At 49.7% G+C, this 21,052-nt stretch overlaps 2 protein-coding genes across 2 annotated transcripts; both read left to right on the top strand.

The window, feature by feature from the left end:
- Positions 1-1,902: 1,902 nt before the first annotated feature.
- Positions 1,903-3,756, top strand: LOC139050859 (solute carrier family 22 member 7-like). Its single transcript, XM_070527653.1, has one exon. It carries the CDS (start codon positions 1,903-1,905, stop codon positions 3,754-3,756), a length of 1,854 nt encoding a protein of 617 aa, XP_070383754.1.
- A 5,424-nt stretch (positions 3,757-9,180) lies between these two features.
- Positions 9,181-11,034, top strand: LOC139050858 (solute carrier family 22 member 7-like). The gene has a single exon (XM_070527652.1). It carries the CDS (start codon positions 9,181-9,183, stop codon positions 11,032-11,034), a length of 1,854 nt encoding a protein of 617 aa, XP_070383753.1.
- Positions 11,035-21,052: the final 10,018 nt, after the last annotated feature.

The raw sequence follows: 21,052 nt of genomic DNA, 5'->3' as shown, positions 1-21,052 counted from the left end.
ATACGAATAGGTTTGCGGATTCTGGAAGGTACGCAAGGCACCAGGTATTGTACCCAACGAGCACGTATCCGAATAGACAAATTGGCCCATTTAATATGTGTAATGGGCATGTACCACTTTAAGTCGTAAGTTTGGTGAGTTCCCCTCTGTCAGTATGAGACTGCGTGCCAGGTGTCGAAGCTGCCTTGCGGCGTCTGTCCTTGAAAGCGCAATTGGAACGCATCCCTCCCTCCAACTCCGACCTCCATTTGGACTTCCTCTACGTGAAGCTACGCTTCTCTGTCGCCGTTGGTTAGGAGTTGCCTTCACAAAGGCATACTCTACGTTAATTGGACTGACCGACATTGCAGCATGCGAGCTCTATGGCACCGAAGAAAACATTGACCACCTGCTTTGCCACTGTCCACGATATGTCCCAGAGAGACAAGAACTTGCCCAAGCTTTCCAAAAACTGGACAATTGGCCTCTTTCTCTGCAGGAACACCGCCTCCATCGCCCATCGGCCCATGAAGCGGTGAAGGCGCTTTTGTGCTTCTTAAGGACGACGGGCTTGTGCGACCATCTGTGACTATTACTGCAATTTCAGTAAGACCACACGCGTCAGCGAACTCACCGCAATTTCCTTCTTTCCATCCCTCCTCTCTCTCTCCCTGTGATCTTTGTTTTCCCCTTTCCCATTGCCCCGGAGTAGGGTAGCCAATCCGATGTTATTCTGGTTAACGCCCCAGCCTTCTCCTTTTCTCTTTCCTCATTTCCTTCTCATCTACCACTGGGTATCTGCAAGAATAGGCAACATGGGCGCCTGTAAAGTGTAATTTAAATGCAATGAGCATTCTTCGAGAACTTCAGGCACTTTTCAGTATGTCCGCCTGGATCTAACATCATTTACGCCAACTTGGTCTTTAATCTTCTTACCTTTCCCTGCGCACAGTAGCAAGCCACACACAAAGCTTTTCCGACCGGCCTCTCTGCTTCTTCACATTAACAATGTACCCCTATCCCTGTTGGCCGCTGGGTATGTGTGCCACTTTGTTCTCTCTCCGAATGGTTAATGTTGGAGTAGACTACTTGAGACATTGGGTATGTGCCACTAGTTATGTGCACGAATAGACAACTTGGGTCACTGAATATGTGCAACTGGGTATGTGTCACTAGGCGTGTGCCCAAATATTCCGCTTTGTCCATTCGGTATGTGCAAGCACAAATGTCAAACTAAGTATGTATGCGTCCTCCAGAATGGGTATGTGCCACTGAGTAGGCGCCCCGATAGACAAGCAAAAGAAGAGCCAAGGTGTCACATATCGGCAGCATAAAATTTTAGAAGACAAATACAGAGAAGTGGATAAGCCAGCATCAAGAACAGCCGAGCGTGAAGAAAGTGGTGAAATGAACCGAATGGAGCAATAGCGCGCACTAAGTGTGGATCGTTGAGCAACAAACAAGTGTAGATGTCCAAACCGGAAAATTGATCGAATCGACTAGAAGGAAGGGAAAATTTGACAAAACAGTGGATCTCTACATTGCTTCAGTGTTATTCGCATGAACGCCTGCATTAATCATGACCGGAGTTCCACCGGGTATTTTTTTTGATTAACTCATGGGATAGCCCTTAGATAGGAGCACACCATATTAGCAGGACAGGTTACTAGGATTAACATGGTAATCGCATTATTAAACGACGAAGCGAAATGAACTATCTTTTTTTTCCAAGTAGCAAGCGGAAATGCCAACGCGGTACAAAGGCGCGCGACACTGTGACTGAGTGTGAAGTGCGCGCACTGGGGAAGAAAAGAAGAAGTATTGGTTTCGGCAGGTCCGCACAGCTGGCTTTCGTCAGGAACCCTTTCTTCCGAGACTGTCCAGGACTACTAAACCAGAAGATCAAGACCTCAGAACCAGGCGATGGACGTCCTTCTCCCCCACCGACTCGCCGGCGCCGATCTTCGAACAAGTGAATCGTTTGACTGCGAGGATGCTTTTGGTCACGGCCCCTTCCAGAGGAGGATGCTCTTTCTCATTCTTCTGGGACTCTTCTCGACTAATTGCCAAACCGTGGTGATTACCCTCGTCACCGGTGACGTCGACCATTGGTGCAAGCCGCTAGCCGGTTTCAACATCACTGCAGCCGATTGGAAGAATATTGCCATACCGATCGAGGCCGACGGACGCTTCAGCCGCTGCCGCATTTACGAACGCTGCAAGCCACCCGCTGAACACGGCGATTCCGCTGAGCATCGCAAGATCGGCGTTGCACTAACCGGGGCCGACGAGTGGTACAACCGATGTTTACTGGACACCAGCGACCCACGCGTCGTGCCCTGTGAAGAGTGGGACTACGATGTTAGGACGGCCGAGGCAAGTGCGGTGAGCTCTTGGAACATGGTGTGCGACCAACGTTTGCTTCCGGCCACCCTTGTCGCCCTGCAGAACGCCGGTGCCGTTGTTTCCCTCATCCTGGCCGGAGCCTTCGTAGACTACGTCGGCAGGAGAGCCATGCTACTGTCCTCCGCCACAGCGGTAATGACCTGCATGGTGTGCACCTTCGCAGCGACAAATTACGTGCGCTACGCTGTGGTGCGCTTCCTTACCGGGGCCAGTGTCGCGGTACACATGATTTTTACCTGCCTCATACCATTCGAGGTGATGACGCACGCGCACAGGCCGCAGCAAGTCCTTCTCCTCGCGGCTCTGGCCCTGACGTTATGTGAGGTTTGGAGTGTCATCATCAAACCCATGGTCATCGACTGGCGTCTAAAGCAGGTCATGTTCCTGGCCCCGACGGCTCTCCTGCTCCCGGCTTTGTCTACCGCCCGAGAGTCACCTCGTTGGCTCGTCGCGAAAGGAAGGCTGGACGCGGCCGAAGCCGTCATGATGCAGGCTGCCGAAACCAACAATACCTCGCTTGCTGTCACGGCCTGTCTCGTGGAGAAACTGAGAGAACAGATCAAGAACCACGCAAGTCGTGAAGGTGCGGACACAGAAGACTTGGTCGACTATCGCTCCCTCCGGCGTCGAGCGTTGGCCATGTTTGCCGTGTGCTTCTCCATATCATTTGTTTTTTACCTTGACGCCTTCTCGACGGCGCAGTATAACGAATTTTGGATCCCATGCCTCACGGTTGTCGTCACACTCACGACGTACGCGGGGATGCACTTCCTGATGACCGGCGTCGTACTCGTCAGAGTGCTCAGCGTCTGCTTCTTGTTGACGGGCTCCATACAATGCGCGCTGAGTGTGACGGTCGGTACTGGATACGCCACGATCAGCAAGACCTTACTCGTCCTGTCCAAGGGCGTCTCTAACGTAATCCTTATACACTGTTTCACCTACGTCCTGGAACTTTTTCCATCCGCCGTGCGCGCCGGTGTCGCCTGCTGGGCATTTGCCTCCGGGCGTGTCGCGGCCGTGTGCGCGACAATCACCCTCGTCCTGAAGCCAGCTGGACACGAAGACCTGGTGTTCGCCGTTGCAGGACTTTTCCTTTTCATATCCCTTCTCGTCATCCGGGTCCTTCCACGGACGACAGTGGTGGAAGAAGCACTAATCGTGTCCAGACGGTCTTCATACTTCACCAGGGTGTCCATGAATTACATGAAACAAACCCTCGTACAGAGCATATTAAGCAATAAGTCCAAGACCGGAAGCGTGGAGAGCTCCAAGTCAGCCAGCAGGAAGAGTGGGAGAAGCGGTGGCAGCAAAAGTCCTGGAAGTTCTAAAGTGTCTCGTCGATTTCGTACCGAGCAAATGCTGGAATGAAGCCACCGGAAGCTCAGCATGAAATGACTGGGCGCGATGTCCTGTTGGCGACATCAAAAAGTTGCTTCTTGAGTTCGTATCTGCTATAATTATGATTTTAAATGTTCATTCGCACTCAACCCAAAATAAAGCACAAACTTATGTTCTAACTTCCTATCTGTTTTCACGGATCAGTGTATTTCTGATTGTTTCGTGAGCGTTCTTTTTTTTACCTGGCAAATATAATTTTATCCTTTGAATTTTATCCTTTGAGGCCTGCGTACTGCCTGCACGTACGTAAGAGGCGCGGCCACAGGCAGGACTGGCTGCGCATAGGTGATAGGCGTGGCGACAGGCTGCACTGCCAGCGCAGAGTTGAGATTCGTGGCTGCAGGCGGCTGATGGTGTGCGGAAGGGACAACTTGGGCGACCTCTTCGGAAATAAGGGTGCGGAGCGTGTTTCGAAGATGGTAGGTGGCTCCTGAGTGAAGGGGACTAAAGAAATTTGGCGGGCAACTTCCTCACGCACAAAGTGCTGGACCCGCTGAAGGAATGAGGATGGGTCGTACATGTTGACAAGGCTCGCCAACATGTCGTCGCTTCCCAGAAGACGCCGAGTCGAAGCGCGTTGCTTCCTTAACTCATCGTAACTTTGGCCTAGGCTGACAACTTCAGACACCGTGCGCGGATTCCTGGCTAGGAGCATCTGGAATGCGCCGTCATCGATGCCTTTCAGTATATGGCGAATTCGCTCAGCTTCGGGCATTGCGGCGTTGACTCGTTTGCAAAGGTCCACGACGTCTTCTATGTAGCTTGTGAACGTTTCTGCCATCTGCTGTGCTCGGGCGCGCAAGCGTTGTTCGGCACGCAGCTTGCGAACAGTGGGTCGGCCGAACACTTCCGTAAAGGTTGTCTTGAAGACTGACCATGTGGGTACGTCACTTCCGTGGTTGTGAAACCACAGTTGGGCAACACCAACCAGATAAAAGATGACGTGGGTTAACTTGGCTGGATCATCCCACTTGTTGTGTGCGCTCACCCGTTCATATGACGCAAACCAGTCTTTCACGTCTTCGTCGTCTGCACCGCTAAAGATCTTGGGGTCCCGTTGTTGTGGAACGCCGGTGCAGGTGACGGACTGTGGCGTCCGTGCCGTTTGGGATGAGCTATCGGTCATGGCGGGCGGTAGCGTTCATGATCTCAGCTCCAGTGTTTCAAGCGACGGGGTTTGAGTCCCCGCACCCCCCCAATTGAAAAAAGGTTTATTGGCGAAACCTAATGCGAAGGCACAGTGTAGTGTCGTAGGGCGACACTAGGTGCCCTCAGTTGCATAACTATAAAAGCCATAGAGAGATGGCACCACTGTTGCCCGGGTATATATATGGGTGCTCGCATGAATAAAGAGTCTTGCGTCTGGTGTAATATGGGTTGACATCTGTCTCGTTCTTCTGCTGACGAACACTACAATTTGGCGACGAGGATGGGATTCGAACCCACGCAGCACTTTCACCGCCGCCGCTATTCCTCGCTACCCCGGGCACTCCAGCCATGCCTCTTCGAGAATTTCCTTCTCGCGTCTGGAGCTGCCGACCTGCCTGCGTCCCGCCGCCGAGCTCTTTTGCTACACTGCTTGGGGCCGGAAGGACAACGCATTTTCGATGCACTCCCATCGCCAACTGCGCCGAACGAAGCTGGACTTAAGCTCAATGATAAATGCGTGTTTAATGCATCGGAGTTACCATTTCTTGGGCATCGCGTCAGCTCGGAAGGAATAGCTCCCCTTCAAGCCAAGGTTGATGCCATTGTTCACGCTGCCACCCGCACAGACACAAGCATGCTGCGTTCATTTTTGGGCTTGGTTGAGTACTATGCTAAGTTTATTCCCCACCTGGCTGAAGAGGTAGAACCTACGCGTAGGTTGCTTCGTAAGGATGCACATTTTGAATGGGATGACGCTGCCGAAAAGAGCTTTGCCAGGGTAAACAAGCTCCTATCATCGCACAAGATACTGCAAATGTTCGATCCGACGCTCCCTGTTATTGTGGCCACAGATGCGTCTGCTTATGGCCTGGGAGCAGTACTACAACAGGCTCACGGCCCACACACTCGGATTGTTGCATTCGCATCCCGAACTCCGGGGACTAAAGGAAGTTGGCGGGCAACTTCCTCACGCACAAAGTCCTTGACCCGCTGAAGGAATGAGGATGGGTCGTACATGTTGGATGGATGGGTCGTACAGTATCTGACAGAAACGGAGCGGAAGTACTCAGCGGGAGAGCGGGAGGCCCTGGCGTGTCTGTGGGCATGCGAGAAATGGCACACTTATCTCTGGGGACGACCATTCACGTTGGTAACGGACCATCAAGCCCTAGTATCTCTACTTTCGACACAAAGCACAGGACAGCGACCACTTCGCATCACAAGGTGGACCGCTCGTTTGCTTCGTTACAATTTCACAGTTCAGTACAGACGTGGAGAACACAACAAGGTAGCAGACGCTTTGTCCCGGCTACCTGTTCCAGACACAGAAAATGGCCTTCAGATTGAAGAGGAAGCTGTGTCTCTGGTCACATCTTCAGTTCATGTCAATTTGACCTTCGACTTGCTACAGCCGAGGATTGCAAACTCCAGGCGGTTGTTAATTTTGTTCAGACATCATGGCCAGCGAAGAAATCTTTGACTGCTGAACTGACTCCTTACTATGAGGTCCGGGAGAAATTGTCAATAGCAGATGGTCAGCTTATGCGCTCGGAGCGTATTGTGGTTCCAGCCAAGCTCACTGCTACGTTTATTCAGCTTGCCCATGAATCGCACCCGGGAATTGTGAAGACCAAGCAACGTCTTCGTGAAAAGTACTGGTGGCCAGGTCTGGACAAACAAGTAGAGACTGCCATCCGAAACTGCACGGTCTGTCAGCCGGCAGACAAAAGTGCTAAGACCTATTCCACTCCACTACAGCCAGTGGCGCTTCCAGAAAAACCTTTGAGCAAGATAGCTATTGATATTGTGGGCCCATTTGAGCGTGCAGCAGCCGACTGCCGTTTCGTAATATCGGTTGTTGATTATTTTTCCAAATGGCCAGAAGTTGCTTTCTGCAGGGATGTGTCTTCCACTAAAGTGATGGACTTCCTCCTGTCAATATTTGCACGAGAAGGCTACCCCGACGAACTGGTCTCGGATCATGGACCACAATTTACATCCCGAGAATTCGAGTCTTTTCTTCAAGAAAGGACTCGAATCAAGCACAGCTTCTCGGCTGTGTATCACCCACAGGCAAATGGACAGGTGGAAAGGTTCAACCGTGTGCTCAAATCTTATATTCAGTTGGCCTTGCTAGAGCAGCGACCAGTGAAGAACACTGTTACAGAGTACTTGGGGATCTTCAGAGTTACTCCTCACAGTACCACTGGCCTTTCTCCTGCAGTGCTTCTGCATGGCCGGCACATCAGGACATCCTTGGACGTCATCGGACATCCCACCTCTAGCTTCTTCACGGACCCCGCTCCGGACATGTCCTCACTTCGGAAGAGGGTGAAAGTGCACCAGCGCAAAAACAAAGTGTACGCTGACCGACGAAGAGCAGCCCGAGTACCGCAGTTCCAACTTGGGAAGTATGTGCGCGTTAAGAAACCAACTCCTAGTCCGAAAGGTACTCCCAGCTTTGGACCTCCAATTAAGATCCTTAAGCGCATCGGGCGTTGGTCCTTCTGCCTGGAAGACGGTCGAACTTGGAATGCCTCACAGCTAACTGCAGACCCAACGGGAACATCGTCACAACATGCGGTACGGTGGGATGACGACTACCAAACTGCGCCGCTACACGGAGCACAAGCCTCTTCGCTGCCAAGTCCACGGACACCTGGCAGAACCTCTGGGCAGTTGGAGCTATCCCCGTCAATATCTTCAGATCCTTCACAGCCACAGGGTCCAGTACATGCAAGCCTTGCTTCAGAAGATGGTGACAGTGCTTCCGTTGTCATTGAAACTGCTGGCGAGCCGCCAGCGCTTCGTCGGTCCACAAGAGACAGAAGCCCACCGGCAAGGTTGCAGGACTATGTGCTTGGATATAAACATTGACTGGCTTGTGAATATGTCTGTATTAAGGAAGGGGTAGATGTAGTGTCGTAGGGCGACACTAGGTGCCCTCAGTTGCATAACTATCAAAGCCATAGAGAGATGGCACCACTGTTGCCCGGGTATATATATGGGTGCTCGCATGAATAAAGAGTCTTGCGTCTGGTGTGATATGGGTTGACATCTGTCTCGTTCTTCTGCTGACCAACACTACACACAGCAACCGGGAACGGCGAGGCAGCCCGAAGCACTGTCCAAACGGACGCCAGCAATCAACAGCGCGAGCCGAAACGAGCCGCGCCTTGGCGATGAGGCTGTGCCGCGAGGCGCATCTTCTTCTTCACACATGATTTACGTCAACTTGGCCTTTCCCATTCTCACTATTGACTGCGCAGTGTACCAGGTCACAGACAAAGCTTTTCCGACCGGCCTCACTGCTTTCTCACATTAGGAGTGTTCCCCCATCCCTCTTGGCCGCTGGGTATGTGCACGCGCCATTTTCTTCATTCTCCGAACAGGTAATGTTGGAGCAGACCACTTGGGACATTGGGTATGTGCGACTAGTTATGTGCAAGAATAGACGACTTGGGCCACTGAATATGTGCAACTGGGAATGTGTCACTGGGTATGTGCCCGAATAGTCCGCTTTGTCCATTCGCTATGTGCAAATGCAAATGTGAAACTAAGTATGTGAACGTCCTCCGCAATAGGTATGTGCCACTGAGCAGGCGCCCCGGTAGACAAGCAAAAGAAGAGCCGAGGAGTTGCATATTGGCGTCATAAAAATTTAGAAGTCAACCGCAGAGGGGTGGAAAAGCCAGAATAAGAAACAGCCGAGAGTGAAGAAAGTGGTGAAATGAACCGAATGGAACAATAGCGCGCAGTGAGTGTTGATCGTTGAGCAACAAAAAAGTGAAGGTGTCCGTACCAGAAAATTGAGCCAAGTCGACTACACAAAAGGGAAGAATGCAAGCAGACAGTGTGTCCCTACATTGCTTCGGTGTTATTCTCATGAACGCCTGCATTGATCAAGACAGGAGCTCCACCGAATATTCTTTTTAAAGAAACTAATGGAATAACATTCAGATAAGAGCACACCAGACTAGTAGGACAGGTTCCTAGGATAATTATGGTACTCGCCTTATTAAAGGTTGAAGCGAAATTAACTATTTTCTGTTCGCCAAGTATAAAGCGGAGATGCCAACGCCGTACAAAGGCGCGCGACACTGTGATATTCTGCGAAGAGCGCGAGCTGATGAAGAAGTTTTCGTTTCGGCCCCTCCGCACCGCTAGCTCTTGTCTCTTTGAATCGTCTCTTTGGACACCGCACAACACTACTGAACCCAAAGAGCTACATCTGAGAACCAGGCGATGAACGTCGTCCTCCCCCAGCGGCTGGCCGGCGCCGATCTCCAAACAAGCGAGTCTCTTGACTGCGAGGAAGCCTTTGGTCACGGCCCCTTCCAGACGAGGATGCTCGTTCTCATTCTTCTGGGACTGTTCTCGGTTAATTCCCAAGCCATGGTGAGCTCCCTTGTCACAGGTGACATCGACCATTGGTGCAAGCCGCTCGCCGGTTTCAACATCTCTGCAGCCGATTGGAAAAATATTGCCATACCGATCGAGGCCGATGGACGCTTCAGCCGCTGCCGTATTTACGAACGCTGCATGCCACCCGCTGACCACATCGATTCCGCTGACCATCGCAAGAGCGGCGCTGTACTAACCGGGGCCGACAAGTGGTACAGCCGATGCTTCCAGAACACCAGCGACCCACGCGACATGCCCTGTGAAGAGTGGGATTACGATGTTCGGACGGCCGAGGCCAGTGCGGTAAGCTCTTGGAACATGGTATGCGACCGACGCTTGCTTCCGGCCGCTCTTGTCGCGCTGCAGAACGCCGGCGCGGTCGTTGCCCTCATCCTAGCCGGAGTCTTCGTTGACTATGTCGGAAGGAGAGCCATGCTACTGTCCTCCGCCGCAGCGTTAGTGACATGCACGGTGTGTACCATCGCGGCCACAAATTACGTGTGGTACGCTGTGGTGCGCTTCCTTACCGGGGGCAGTGTCTCGGTACACATGATTTTTACCTGCCTCATACCGTTCGAGGTGATGACGCACGCGCACAGGCCTCAGCAATTGCTCCTCCTGGTGGTTCTGGGCATGATGTTATGTGAGGTCTGGAGTGTCATCGTCAAACCGGTGGTCATCGACTGGCGCCTGAAGCAGGTGATGTTCCTGGCCCCGATGACTCTCCTGCTCCCGGCTTTGTCTACCGCTCGAGAGTCGCCCCGATGGCTCGTCGCGAAAGGAAGACTGGACGTGGCTGAAGCAGTCATGATGGAGGCTGCCGAAACCAACAATGTCCCACTTCCCGTCACGGCCTGTCTCGTGGAGAAGCTGAGAGAACAGATCAAGAACAACGCAAATGGCGAAGGTGCGGATATGGAAGACTTGGTCGACTATCGCTCCCTCCGGCGTCGAGCGTTGGCCATGTTTGCCGTTTGCTTCTCCATGTCTTTTATATTTTACCTCGGCGTCTTTTCGACAGCGTCGTATAACGAATTTTGGATCCCGTGCTTCACGGTTGTCATCACACTGGCGACGTACGCGGGGATGCACTTCCTGATCACCGGCGTCGCACTCGTCAGAGTGCTCAGCGTGTGCTTCCTCTTGACGGGTTCCATACAATGCGCGCTGAGTGTGGCGGTGGGCGGTGGATACGTCATGATCACAAAGACTTTACTCGTCCTGTCCAAGGGTGTCTCTAACGTAATCCTTGTACACTGTTACACCTACGTCCTGGAACTCTTTCCATCGGCAGTGCGAGCCGGTGTCTTCTGCTGGGCGTTTGCCTTCGGGCGTGTCGCGACCGTGTGCGCGGCAATGACCCTCGTGCTGAAGCCAGCCGGACACGAAGACATGATGTTCGCCGTCGCGGGACTTTTCCCCTTCGTCTCCCTTCTCGTCATTCGCGTCCTGCCACGCACGACAGTGGTGGAAGAAGCACTAATCGTGGCAAGGCGCGCTTCAGACTTATCCAGGATGTCAATGAATCGCATGAAACGAACCCTCGTACAGGGGATATTACGCAAGAAGTCCAAGACCGGAAGCATGGAGAGCTCCAAGTCATCCAGCAGGAAGACTGGGAGGACTGGTGGCAGCAAAAGTCCTGACATTTTTAAAGTGTCTCGTCGATTTCAAGCCAAGGCAATGCTGGAGTGAAGCCACCGGAAGATTTGGATGAAATTACTGGGCGCACTGTCCTGTTGGCGACATCAAAAAGTCGCTTCTTGTGTTTTGGTCTGCTATAATTATGCTTTTAAATATTCTTTTGCACTCATAACAATGAAAATCACGAACTTATGTTCTAACTTAATTCCTTTCTGTTTTGACGGCACACAGTATTTTTGTGTCTTTCGTGAGCGTTTTTTTATATCTGGCAAATATAATTTTATCCTTTGGATAGCTAAAGCATTGGCCCTTTGAAAGTTGATGTGTGTGTTTGACCACGAGACTACCGAAACATACTTCAGAATTCCAGGCTGCACGTTGGGAATGGAAAAAATCATGGTTTTTTGCATTGTGAATATACACATAAACGCATGCACACATGATATAATGACCACGCGCACATACATATACGTACTACCCTGACGAAAATTACGTAGACCTTTAAGATTCCCCGATAAAGGCGACTTTGTTCCTCGGCCTACGAATGTAACTTCAAATTGAAGACTACAGCCCGAACTGATTTCGAGAATGCTTGGACTACCACCGCGCCTGCAGAACGACACCATGACCAAATGGCGCCGCGACGCGGGCCCCGGACGTCTTCAATGCAGGTGGTCTCTACTCAACTCCAGCGCTTGTTACTCCCGCGGTCGGTCGCCCTCACGGGGACAGTCCCGTCAGTTTCGCTCGGCCTTTGTCTTTCAAGAGCCACCGAGACCTGCTGGACGGCTCAGGTTTGGATTTCGTGGTCGTAGCATTCCGCAGCAGCCACGAGTCGCGGCGGAATCGTTGTACTTGTCGAAGCTTCGTCGGGGAACTTGGTTCAATCCCATACGATGTGCGTCAGGGTGGCCCTCTCCCACTGGCACACGCAGCACACATCACTTACATATACTTTCGGGTAGAGATGATTCATAACACTGGGGTGGGTAAGGAACCAACTTGTAATTGTCTGAACAGCACCACCTGCGCTCCGTTCAGCCCCGGGTGCGGGGGTTGGAAAGTCCTCCGAGCCAGACGGTGAAGCTGTTTAAGTTCTTTGAACGTCGTCATGCGGTCCTTGGCACTGCACAATGTTGGACGGTCGGTTGCAGTGGCGCGGTTGGTTAGCGCTCGCGCCACTGCGTCTGCCGTCTCATTGTGGTTATCGTGCTTCTACGATGTATCGTTGCCCGCGTGCGCCGGGAACCACTTCATTTTAACATACCTATTCTCTCGCTGAAGGTCAGTAGAGCACAGAACGCGCACAGTCTCACCACAAACTTTGCCCTTGGCATAATTCCACTCTGCACTTCGCGAATCCCACAACACCGTCTGGCACCCGGGGTCGGCAATGGCCAGGGCAATGGCCACCTCCTCTTGCCTTACACGCCTCTCGCACCCGTAAGCTCGCCGCTGCCCGCGTCGCGCGCCGGACGACGCCTCGATGACAGTAGCTACGAACGCCGCGCTGTCTCCCTGATATTCTGCCGCATCCGCGAACCTTGCGTGCTCGTCCTTTGCGTGAAAGTCGATGAGGGCCTTGGCCCTCGCCGCTCTTCTCCCCTTGTTAAACTCCGGGTTCATGTTTCTCGGCATGATCGAGGTCTACCCGAATCCTGCGCCGGGTCCCATCCGGGACAGGAACGTCGCTACTCGCCTTTTTCGGCCCGGGCGGGAAGCCGAAGTATTGAAGTGTGCGCCTGCCGGCTTCGGTCATAGAGAGCCGCTCCAGCTGGGCGGTCCTTTGCGCTTCCGCAATTTCCTCGAGGGTATTGTGTACCCCCAGGCTCAGGTGCTTGTTGGTGTTCATACACTTGAATAGTCCGAGTGCCGCCTTGTAAGTTCGTCGTATAAGGGCATTGATGTTATTCTTTTCACACTGCAACCAGTTGTGGAAGGCTGAACCGTAGGTGACGTGGCTGATTACGAATGAGTGCACAAGCCGAATCAAGCTTTGCTCCTTCATCCCGGCCTTGTGGTTGGGGACCCGTCTGATGAGACGTATTGCGTTGGTAATCTTGGCTGTGAGGCGGGAAATGGTCTCGCCGTTGCCCCGTCGTTTGTCTATAATCATGCCTAGCACCCGGATTTTGTCGACCTCCGGGATCACTTGGCCGTTCCTCGTCACGATACCGATAGCCTCGTAATCCCTCGCTTCGCTCTTGTTAAGTCTTCTTGGTAAGTCTTCTTGGTTCGCTCTTGTTAAGTTCGCTCTTAGTAACACCAGCAGTTATGACTTGCTCGGTGAGCAGATCAAACCGGAACCGTTTAGCTGGTCTTCGATCGCGTCCACGGCTTCTTGCAGCGTGCTCTCACTGTGCAATGCAATGCAATGCTCTCAATGCGATGCGATGCTTGCTTCTCATGCAATGAGATGATATGAAGAAGGCGCGAAGCTCATTTCCAAAGGGTGCAGAAATAAATGCCGCACTTTCCCCCGAAAGACGAAAGGTCGAGACGTCTATGCGAAGTTTGGATAGTTGTTCTATCGGCCACACAAATATGTGAGCATTCTTTGTAATTAAATTAACAAGCATGGTGTCACGTGCATACAGACAAACGTGAACACAAATCCCTTCGATGACCGCGGACACTCGCTACCAACATACTGGCGTGAGGAATCGCGGCAGCAGCCGCGAGCGAGTTGCCTTTCCTTCTGCATCTCCCTTCAACGCGACCTAAGCGGCGAGAACACGTCGCATATGCATAAAGCCGCCAACCCTCGGAATGCCTAAATACTTTGCCCATCTCAGATGGCTTTCAAGGTACGGACCATGCGGCCACGCTCATCCGTTCCATATAGCACCACCCCAGGATTAGAGGCCTCTCTCCCACCTATTCGCGGCGTCCTAGCCTCTTCGCCAGCGGCCAGCGACCTGTACGCGCAGTCCCGATTTCCCCCTTTACCTTCCACAGCTGCGGGAAAGTAGCGTGAGCCATCGCTCCTAGATCACGCCGTGGACTGTAAGCTATTCGACGAGAACGCACGAGCAGCAGCAGCAGCAGACAGCCACGGTCCGAAAGCGAGGCGCCGGGTAGGCGGGCGTGTGCTGCAAAAAATGCTCCGCTTTAAAAGAACTGTTGATTGTCCAACCGTATTCGAACTAGCGATATATGAATATGTCCTCTGGGTACAAGCTCTACAGCCCATTATTCTTCTAGCTGTACGGTCGAAGGGACATCGACCTCCACTGTAAGCTATGTGGAGAGATCGCTACACTAAACCATATTATCCACGGCTGTAGGAGGGAACTCCCTCCCGCCCCCCCGACTCTATCATGGCCGCTCCCTCCTCACCGGGACAAGCCAGGAGGATCAGCTACGGGCCGTGAAGAGAGCCGGGGAGGTGGCTGGCAGGCAAGACCTGACAGGCGACCCTGCCCCTTTGAACGACACTTTTCTCGAATAGTCTTACCTACCTACCGACCTGGCAACCAAATTGAAATTGAAATCGTAAATAGAGAACCAGGAGCCACCAAAAAGAAATCGAGAGAAACAGAGACAATGGCTTGTATGAAGAAAAATGGAAACAACAAGGACCATGGAGATTGACAAGAATGCGAAGAAATGAATCAGAAGGGAAAATCCGTGCGATAACACCAAGGGAATTCCCTGCCGATTTGAAGCTTGAGGTGGTTTCCTAAGTACAAAAACATGCAGGAGCAAATTTTCGCAACTAGATGAGACGTGTGTAAGCTGCATCAAAAATGCGGAGACCACTCAGCCCGTGCTAATAGAATGCGAAAGAATTCACCCAATGATACTCGAAGGTAGCTTGCACTTTCCAGAAGCGCATGGATTTAAAGTGGACGGAAGCATCAACCGACCAACAGTCAAGATAAGCAAGCGTCGTTAGGAGTATTGGTGGCAAGAAATCAGGTAAGAGATTAATACGACCAGATCCGTTGCAGGCATAAGTAATGGTACAAGGTAGACAGAGTTTTGAAGAAATGGACTAAGATTAAAGAGATTACACAAAAATGCTCCAATGAAAAGCATGTACAGCATACCTTTATAATTCAATTAGGCTACCTGAATATTTGTCAATACCGCGTTTCAAAGGGGATCCTGATGTGTCAGAATCATCAAAATGTTCAGGTATGTGTAGAGGAAAAACATTGATATCAAGTAGAGGAAAAGAACTTGGAAGCTTACCGCAACTATGCGACCGGTATGTTGAGCAACATGGCGACAAAGAACGTCGAGCGGAAAGTCATAGAGGCTGAGATAATCTCATGGGTGGCGGCAATGGAAAAGAAACATGCAGTGAATAACTACCTAAAAAGAAAAAAAGAAATGAGAATAGAATCATTTTACGATAACTCAAAGGGAAGCTAATTATTTTTCGTAGCGAGATCGGGATGCCTTAGACCGCGTAGGTATAAAGCGAGGTACAAAAACGAAGAAGCATGTGTTTGCTGCGGTAAAGCTAGTAAAACGATTGAACATGTCTTAGAACGTGCAGATATCTACCCAGCTCTCCGTGCAGAACCTGTAGGTTTACACCTCCTTAAAGTCCTTGAGTTCGGGGACAGCTGGAGGAAACCAAACATGTGCGCAATAGGGAATAGTTAGAGGCGATTGGATGTTTGGTGGCAGAAAAATAGAGACCACAAACAACGGAGACGTGCGCGTGTGTGCGCGTATTTGTGTGGCTGTGTGGGTGTGCGTGTGTACCTGCGCGTGCCTTTGTCTGAGTGTACGTGTGTATGTGCGTGCGCGCGCGTGTATGTGCGTGTGTGAGCGTGTGCGTGCGTGTGTGTGCATGCGTGCGTGCGTGTACGCGCGTCGCAGAAAATTCGATGTCGGCCTCGGCGGTGTTGTCCGTGAGGGAAAAATCATCCCGAACTACGCAGGCCCTCCGCGTGGCGCAGAGCCGTTACGGAACTGATTGGATTTCTCAAAGTAAAATGCGGCAGGAAACTCGTAAAGTACGACTTACACACAACCTACAGACATATTATCGTCGGATATTTATTTGAATATACGAGAAAACATAATTATGTTACGCGGAAGCTCAAACACAAACCGCTTTTCCTGTTGCCGTTTGAGATTTCACGTGGCTGTGCACTACCTCCGGGATCGGCGCACGAAACAGCTCGACTTCATACGCAGCGTTCGCAGCCTGCGTTTCCCAGTAAACATTACGGTCACGTGAGCTGCAGTTGCTGGGAAGCATGGGAACCAGCAAGGGATCTTTTAATGCTGTCGCGTTCCACTTCTAAAGGCAAACCTTAAGCCTCCTCCATTTTCTTTCCTCTTTTTATAACCCAAAGAAAAAGCGATCCAGTAAATAATTATGCTTTCAAGCTTGAATTCCTTGTGAGAACAACCGACAATTTACCGTGTTCCTCGCTACTGCGAAACCGTCAAATTGCGTGTCCAGTGCAGCGACAAATTATATGACGAAGTGTTGCCGTATTACGTCCCAGTACCACGATTTCATTGCCGAAGCGCGGCTTGAAATACTTGACTGCAGAATGATTTTGACCACACAAGGTTCCTTAACGTGCACCTAACGGGCTTTATTCGCTTCGCCCCGTCACACTCCTGTCTTTGCGATGGGGATCAAACCTGCGACATAGAGCTCACCAGAGCAATGCCACAGCCGGAAAGCTGCACAGCAACGAGAAGGGCCAATTTGGGAGTGTGGAATCCGCGTAGCCTTTAAAATAGAAAAAATTAGAGTGTATGGACGTACAATATAAAGGGCAAATGTAACTGTTTTCAGCACCATCAGCGCAGTACTCTGCGCACACCTTGAAGTGGCCGCATAAAACTTCATGTAATTCATTTCGTTAGTCCTCGTTGTAGTTTGTCCGCACAAAGCGTGCTTGAATATTCACACATAATTTCATTCTAGCGCTATATACCACCTGGATTTTGAAGTTGAGCTCTAAATTTAATAGGAAGGGGGGGGGGGTAAATAATTTTACTGCAAGCATTCCGTTAAGAGAAGCACTACTCGGTACGGACTATTAGCCTGTGATACGGACATCTTTTGCATCTCTACGGCTTAATGAGGCTGATTATCCGTTGAGAAAATGAATAAACTCTCAGTTTTTAAATTCCGCCACGTGGATCACATCTTCGTCACGTCAGGAATTTCAGTTTATTTCCACGCACTTGGATAAGTTCACAAGGTAAGAGTTCCCAAGAGGCCGCCAGATCCAGTTATCCTCGCTTAGACTGAAAGTACAGAGCAGGTATTGTTATTTTTTATCGACTGGCAGTTAACACAGACCTACCGGAAGCTTGCAAAACCCAAGACGTCGCAGGGATCTGTTGCAAGAATTTCAATGTGTTGGCGCCATTCAGTTTCGGCACACTTCCTGTCTTATCAAGCATTAATGACTGACTTGGTTTGAATTTTAATGCTAGAGCTGAAAACTTCAGACTTATTTTAGGCGAGCTCGCACAGCCTCTTATTCTGCGTCACGTTTATCTCCGCACTGGAAAAAGAGAGATACTCGGACGGAGCAGCTGTCTACAGTCGTTCCCTGTATCTGCACGCAGACTACACGTGTAAAGTTGCACACAGAAATTTGCCGTGACCTTCAGAGAACATACCACTATACAAAGTCAATGAAAATCATCTTGGAAGCACGCAGCCTCTCTTAAGCCGATGCGAATTTACACTACATGCTGTTGATTGCTACACCATTGATTATTACGCCGAAAACAAATGTTATTGCTCAGTCTGTAGAGGCTTAATAATATCAAGGTTGGTTATAGTAAGCTGCAATTGCTGCTCTGCCTTTCTTCTCGCACATGTCAGTATTTTCTCTTAATACTTTAAACAGGGAGACGCGCAGTAGCTTTAGCGAAGGTTTTCGCAGGGAGCACAAGTCTGTTACCAAAACTAAGAGACCACGTGATTGGCACGCACTACCGCATGAGAACAGTACACTGGGCCTATCCTCAAGGCGTCGCAATAGGTTATGTTTTTTGCGCAGGTCACTCAAGGTCAAGGAGGCAAAGGGCACTCTACGAACCCCCTTATGGTTAATTCGGTATTTCAAATGCGTTCTGGGCCGTTTTGAGGCTACTCGTGTCCAGTCTGCCATGTTGGGCGGCAGTAATAATTATACTCCCGTCGATTGAATGTGGGAAAAACATTATGCAGATACGACGCAACCTGGTATCCAGTGGACGCAAACTTCTTTTTCTTTTTCTTTCTGACGTGGACGCTCGCATTATTGCTAAATGTGTTGACGTTATATATACGCAGTTGCAGCAATGTACATGATAGGTGACGTTATGTCGATACTGTGTGTATGAGTTTGTACGCTGTGTCGTCCATGGGATGAACTTCATTGAAAAGTCGTCCTCTGCGGTCTACGGTTGCGTTTTCATTCCCTTGGCACCAATTCCGTTGTTTCACGGCTCCTAAAGAACTTTCTAAAGGGTTCCTGTGCCATAAAATAAAATTCTTGTTCATTAGTTAGTCTACTCAAACTGGCGGACACTACTTGCACAAGAAATTGAAATGCATATACGACTAAATAACAGAAGTTAACTAATTAACTTTTAACTGATTACGTCATTGTCCATATTGCAATTTACAGATTATAGCCGGGGACTTTGCAAGGCGGATCCACTTAGAACGAATTCTCAGTATGACACCAGTTTCGAGATATTCATTCTCAAACATTGCGGAGAAAAGCATTGGGCCCCCGTTCCAGTTACTTCCTTGTCAAAACGTGCTTTATTTGCATTCAAGCACAAAAGTATCTGGATGACAACCTCTCGAAAAGGTTGTCATCCTGAGAATTTGTTCCAACTGGAACCGCTTTACGAACAACACGGTTAGAATGAGTAAATTGCAACTTCTGCGGTAAGGTAATTAGTTCAAAACATAATTAGTTCACTTTATAATTACGTTAATATTCATTTGTTCACATAATGCCCACCTCTACGAGCTTACCAACTCATGAGCTAGAATTTTACTATCTGCCACAGGAAACCTTTACAAAATTTTGAAGGTGTTCTCTGAAACACCCTGTATAACAAGCAACAGCATTTCTGCTCAAAGCACCTGTGTTTGTTCGACACGAACAGATTTTTTTTATTGGTACACAACGGCAAAACGAAATTCTGCAGGATTATCAAGAAAGAAAAAATACATAACGTCCGTCGAACGAACCAGCGACCTATGGATGTCCGCTTGGGATGAAGCCTTTACAGTCCACCGCTCTACCAACTGAGCTATCGACGGCACGGTGTCATCATGTCTACCGGCCTCTCTGGACTGCACAGCAACGTGGCCGAGTAACGGGATAATTTAGGCCTGGCACGTGGGACGCAGTGCGAAGTTGCCTCTTGAGTGGCAGTGTTTGCCCTTGAGCAGAAAAGAGCGTTTGCGCGGCCTCTACGCGTCTTTCTTCATGTGTAATCGAGGCTGTAGTCGCGAACTACTGAGGCCACATGACTAAACAAAGTATAAACGCGAGTGTTTGTTGAGTTTCTTCTACGAGTGCCTCATACTAACTATGGATGATTGACCAAGAATATAGGAACACTTTAATATAATTAGTTGAGTCTAAAGCGAAACACTAATGAGAAATTTTCAATATATCAAAAAAGAGGATAAATGTAGATTTTAAGAATTCAAGAATTTAGCAAGCAAGTCGTCCTGGTTTACTTATGAACCTTGCAATAGCTGCAACATCCGTATGATATCGTCCCAGGGAGGAGGCTTTCAAATATATAATTGCGAGAAAGACCAGATTTGATCCCGCATCGTGAAATTATCCCACTCAAGTAGGCTTTCTTAATCAAGAGAAATCGCGGCATGACAAGAAGTTTTCTATCGACTCATCTTCACGTCAATAAGGAGGAGGGCGCCGTACCAGATCTATGCAGATAATAGATTTATATAGATATTCGACAGAAGAATTTGGTAAATACGCAACAATTTCGATTACTGTCGTCTTCTTCTACTGCTTCTTGTAAATCTCCAGTGAAAAATGCTAAATAAAAGAAGCATCAGAATGATCATTTGTAGGCGTGGATTCATCGGGACTTCAAATTTCCGTAAATCCTTTTTTTTCCTATGGTAGTGGCTATTTAAGAGGTCATTAGGTTCTCGCTCAGGATGCCCATCCGTCTGTTTGGCATCAGATAACTTCCCCGACATTCTGGGTATGTCGTCGATCCGTATTTAGCCTCTTTCACTTCAACTTGGTCCTTGCTCTTTTTCTGTTATCGACTCAGAGTAGCAAACTTTTTGCGGGAGGTCTCTGTGCTTTTATCAAATTAGAAATGTTCTGTCCCTTGAGCCACTGGATGTACGTGTCACTGGGTGTGTTGCCTAATAGACAACTTGGAACAACATAGGTGAAGGAGTAGCTGCCAAATAAACCACTTAGGCCATTCGGTATCATCCTCAGCCTATCTTTTTTTTTTCGTGTCCACTGCAGGACGAAGGCTTCCCAGCGATCTCCAATTACCCATGTCGTGCTCTAGCTGATTCCAACTCTCGATTGCAGATTTGCTCATTTCGTCACCTGAGCTAATTTTCTGACGTCCTCGACTGCGCTTCTCTTCCCTTGCCACCCATTCTGTAACTCTCTAATGGACCATTCGTTATCTATCCTACGCCTTACATGGCCTGCTCAGACCAATCATTTATTCTGTTAATGTTGATTATAATATCGGCAGTCCCCGTTTGCTTTCTGATTCACACTTTTCCCTTCTGGCTATTAGCGTTACACCTAACATTTTTAGTTCCATTGCTCTTTGCGCGGTCCCAAACATTTTCACGACTTTCTTTGTGGGCTGCCAAATTTCTTTCCCATATGCTGGCGCTGGTATAATGCAATGATTGCACGCTTTTCTACCACTGTGGTAAGCTCCCGGTCAGTATTTCCTAATACCTGCCATATCCGCTCCAACCCATCTTTATTCTGTAAATTTCTTTATCATCATGAGAATTATTAGTAATTACTAAATGACCAAGGTAAACATACTCCTGCACAGACTCAAGAGGCTGAGTGGAAATGACGAATTCTTGTTCTCTGGCCAG

This window comes from Dermacentor albipictus, chromosome 10, assembly GCF_038994185.2.
Source record: "Dermacentor albipictus isolate Rhodes 1998 colony chromosome 10, USDA_Dalb.pri_finalv2, whole genome shotgun sequence".
Taxonomy (NCBI): domain Eukaryota; kingdom Metazoa; phylum Arthropoda; class Arachnida; order Ixodida; family Ixodidae; genus Dermacentor; species Dermacentor albipictus.
The sequence above is the reverse complement of the archived record's forward strand: the minus strand, read 5'-3'. Positions and strand labels throughout refer to the sequence as shown.

What these genes read in the sequence shown, in the direction of transcription:
- LOC139050859 (XM_070527653.1), top strand. Translation starts at nt 1,903, where the DNA reads ATGGACGTCCTTCTCCCCCACCGACTCGCCGGCGCCGATCTTCGAACA.
- LOC139050858 (XM_070527652.1), top strand. Translation starts at nt 9,181, where the DNA reads ATGAACGTCGTCCTCCCCCAGCGGCTGGCCGGCGCCGATCTCCAAACA.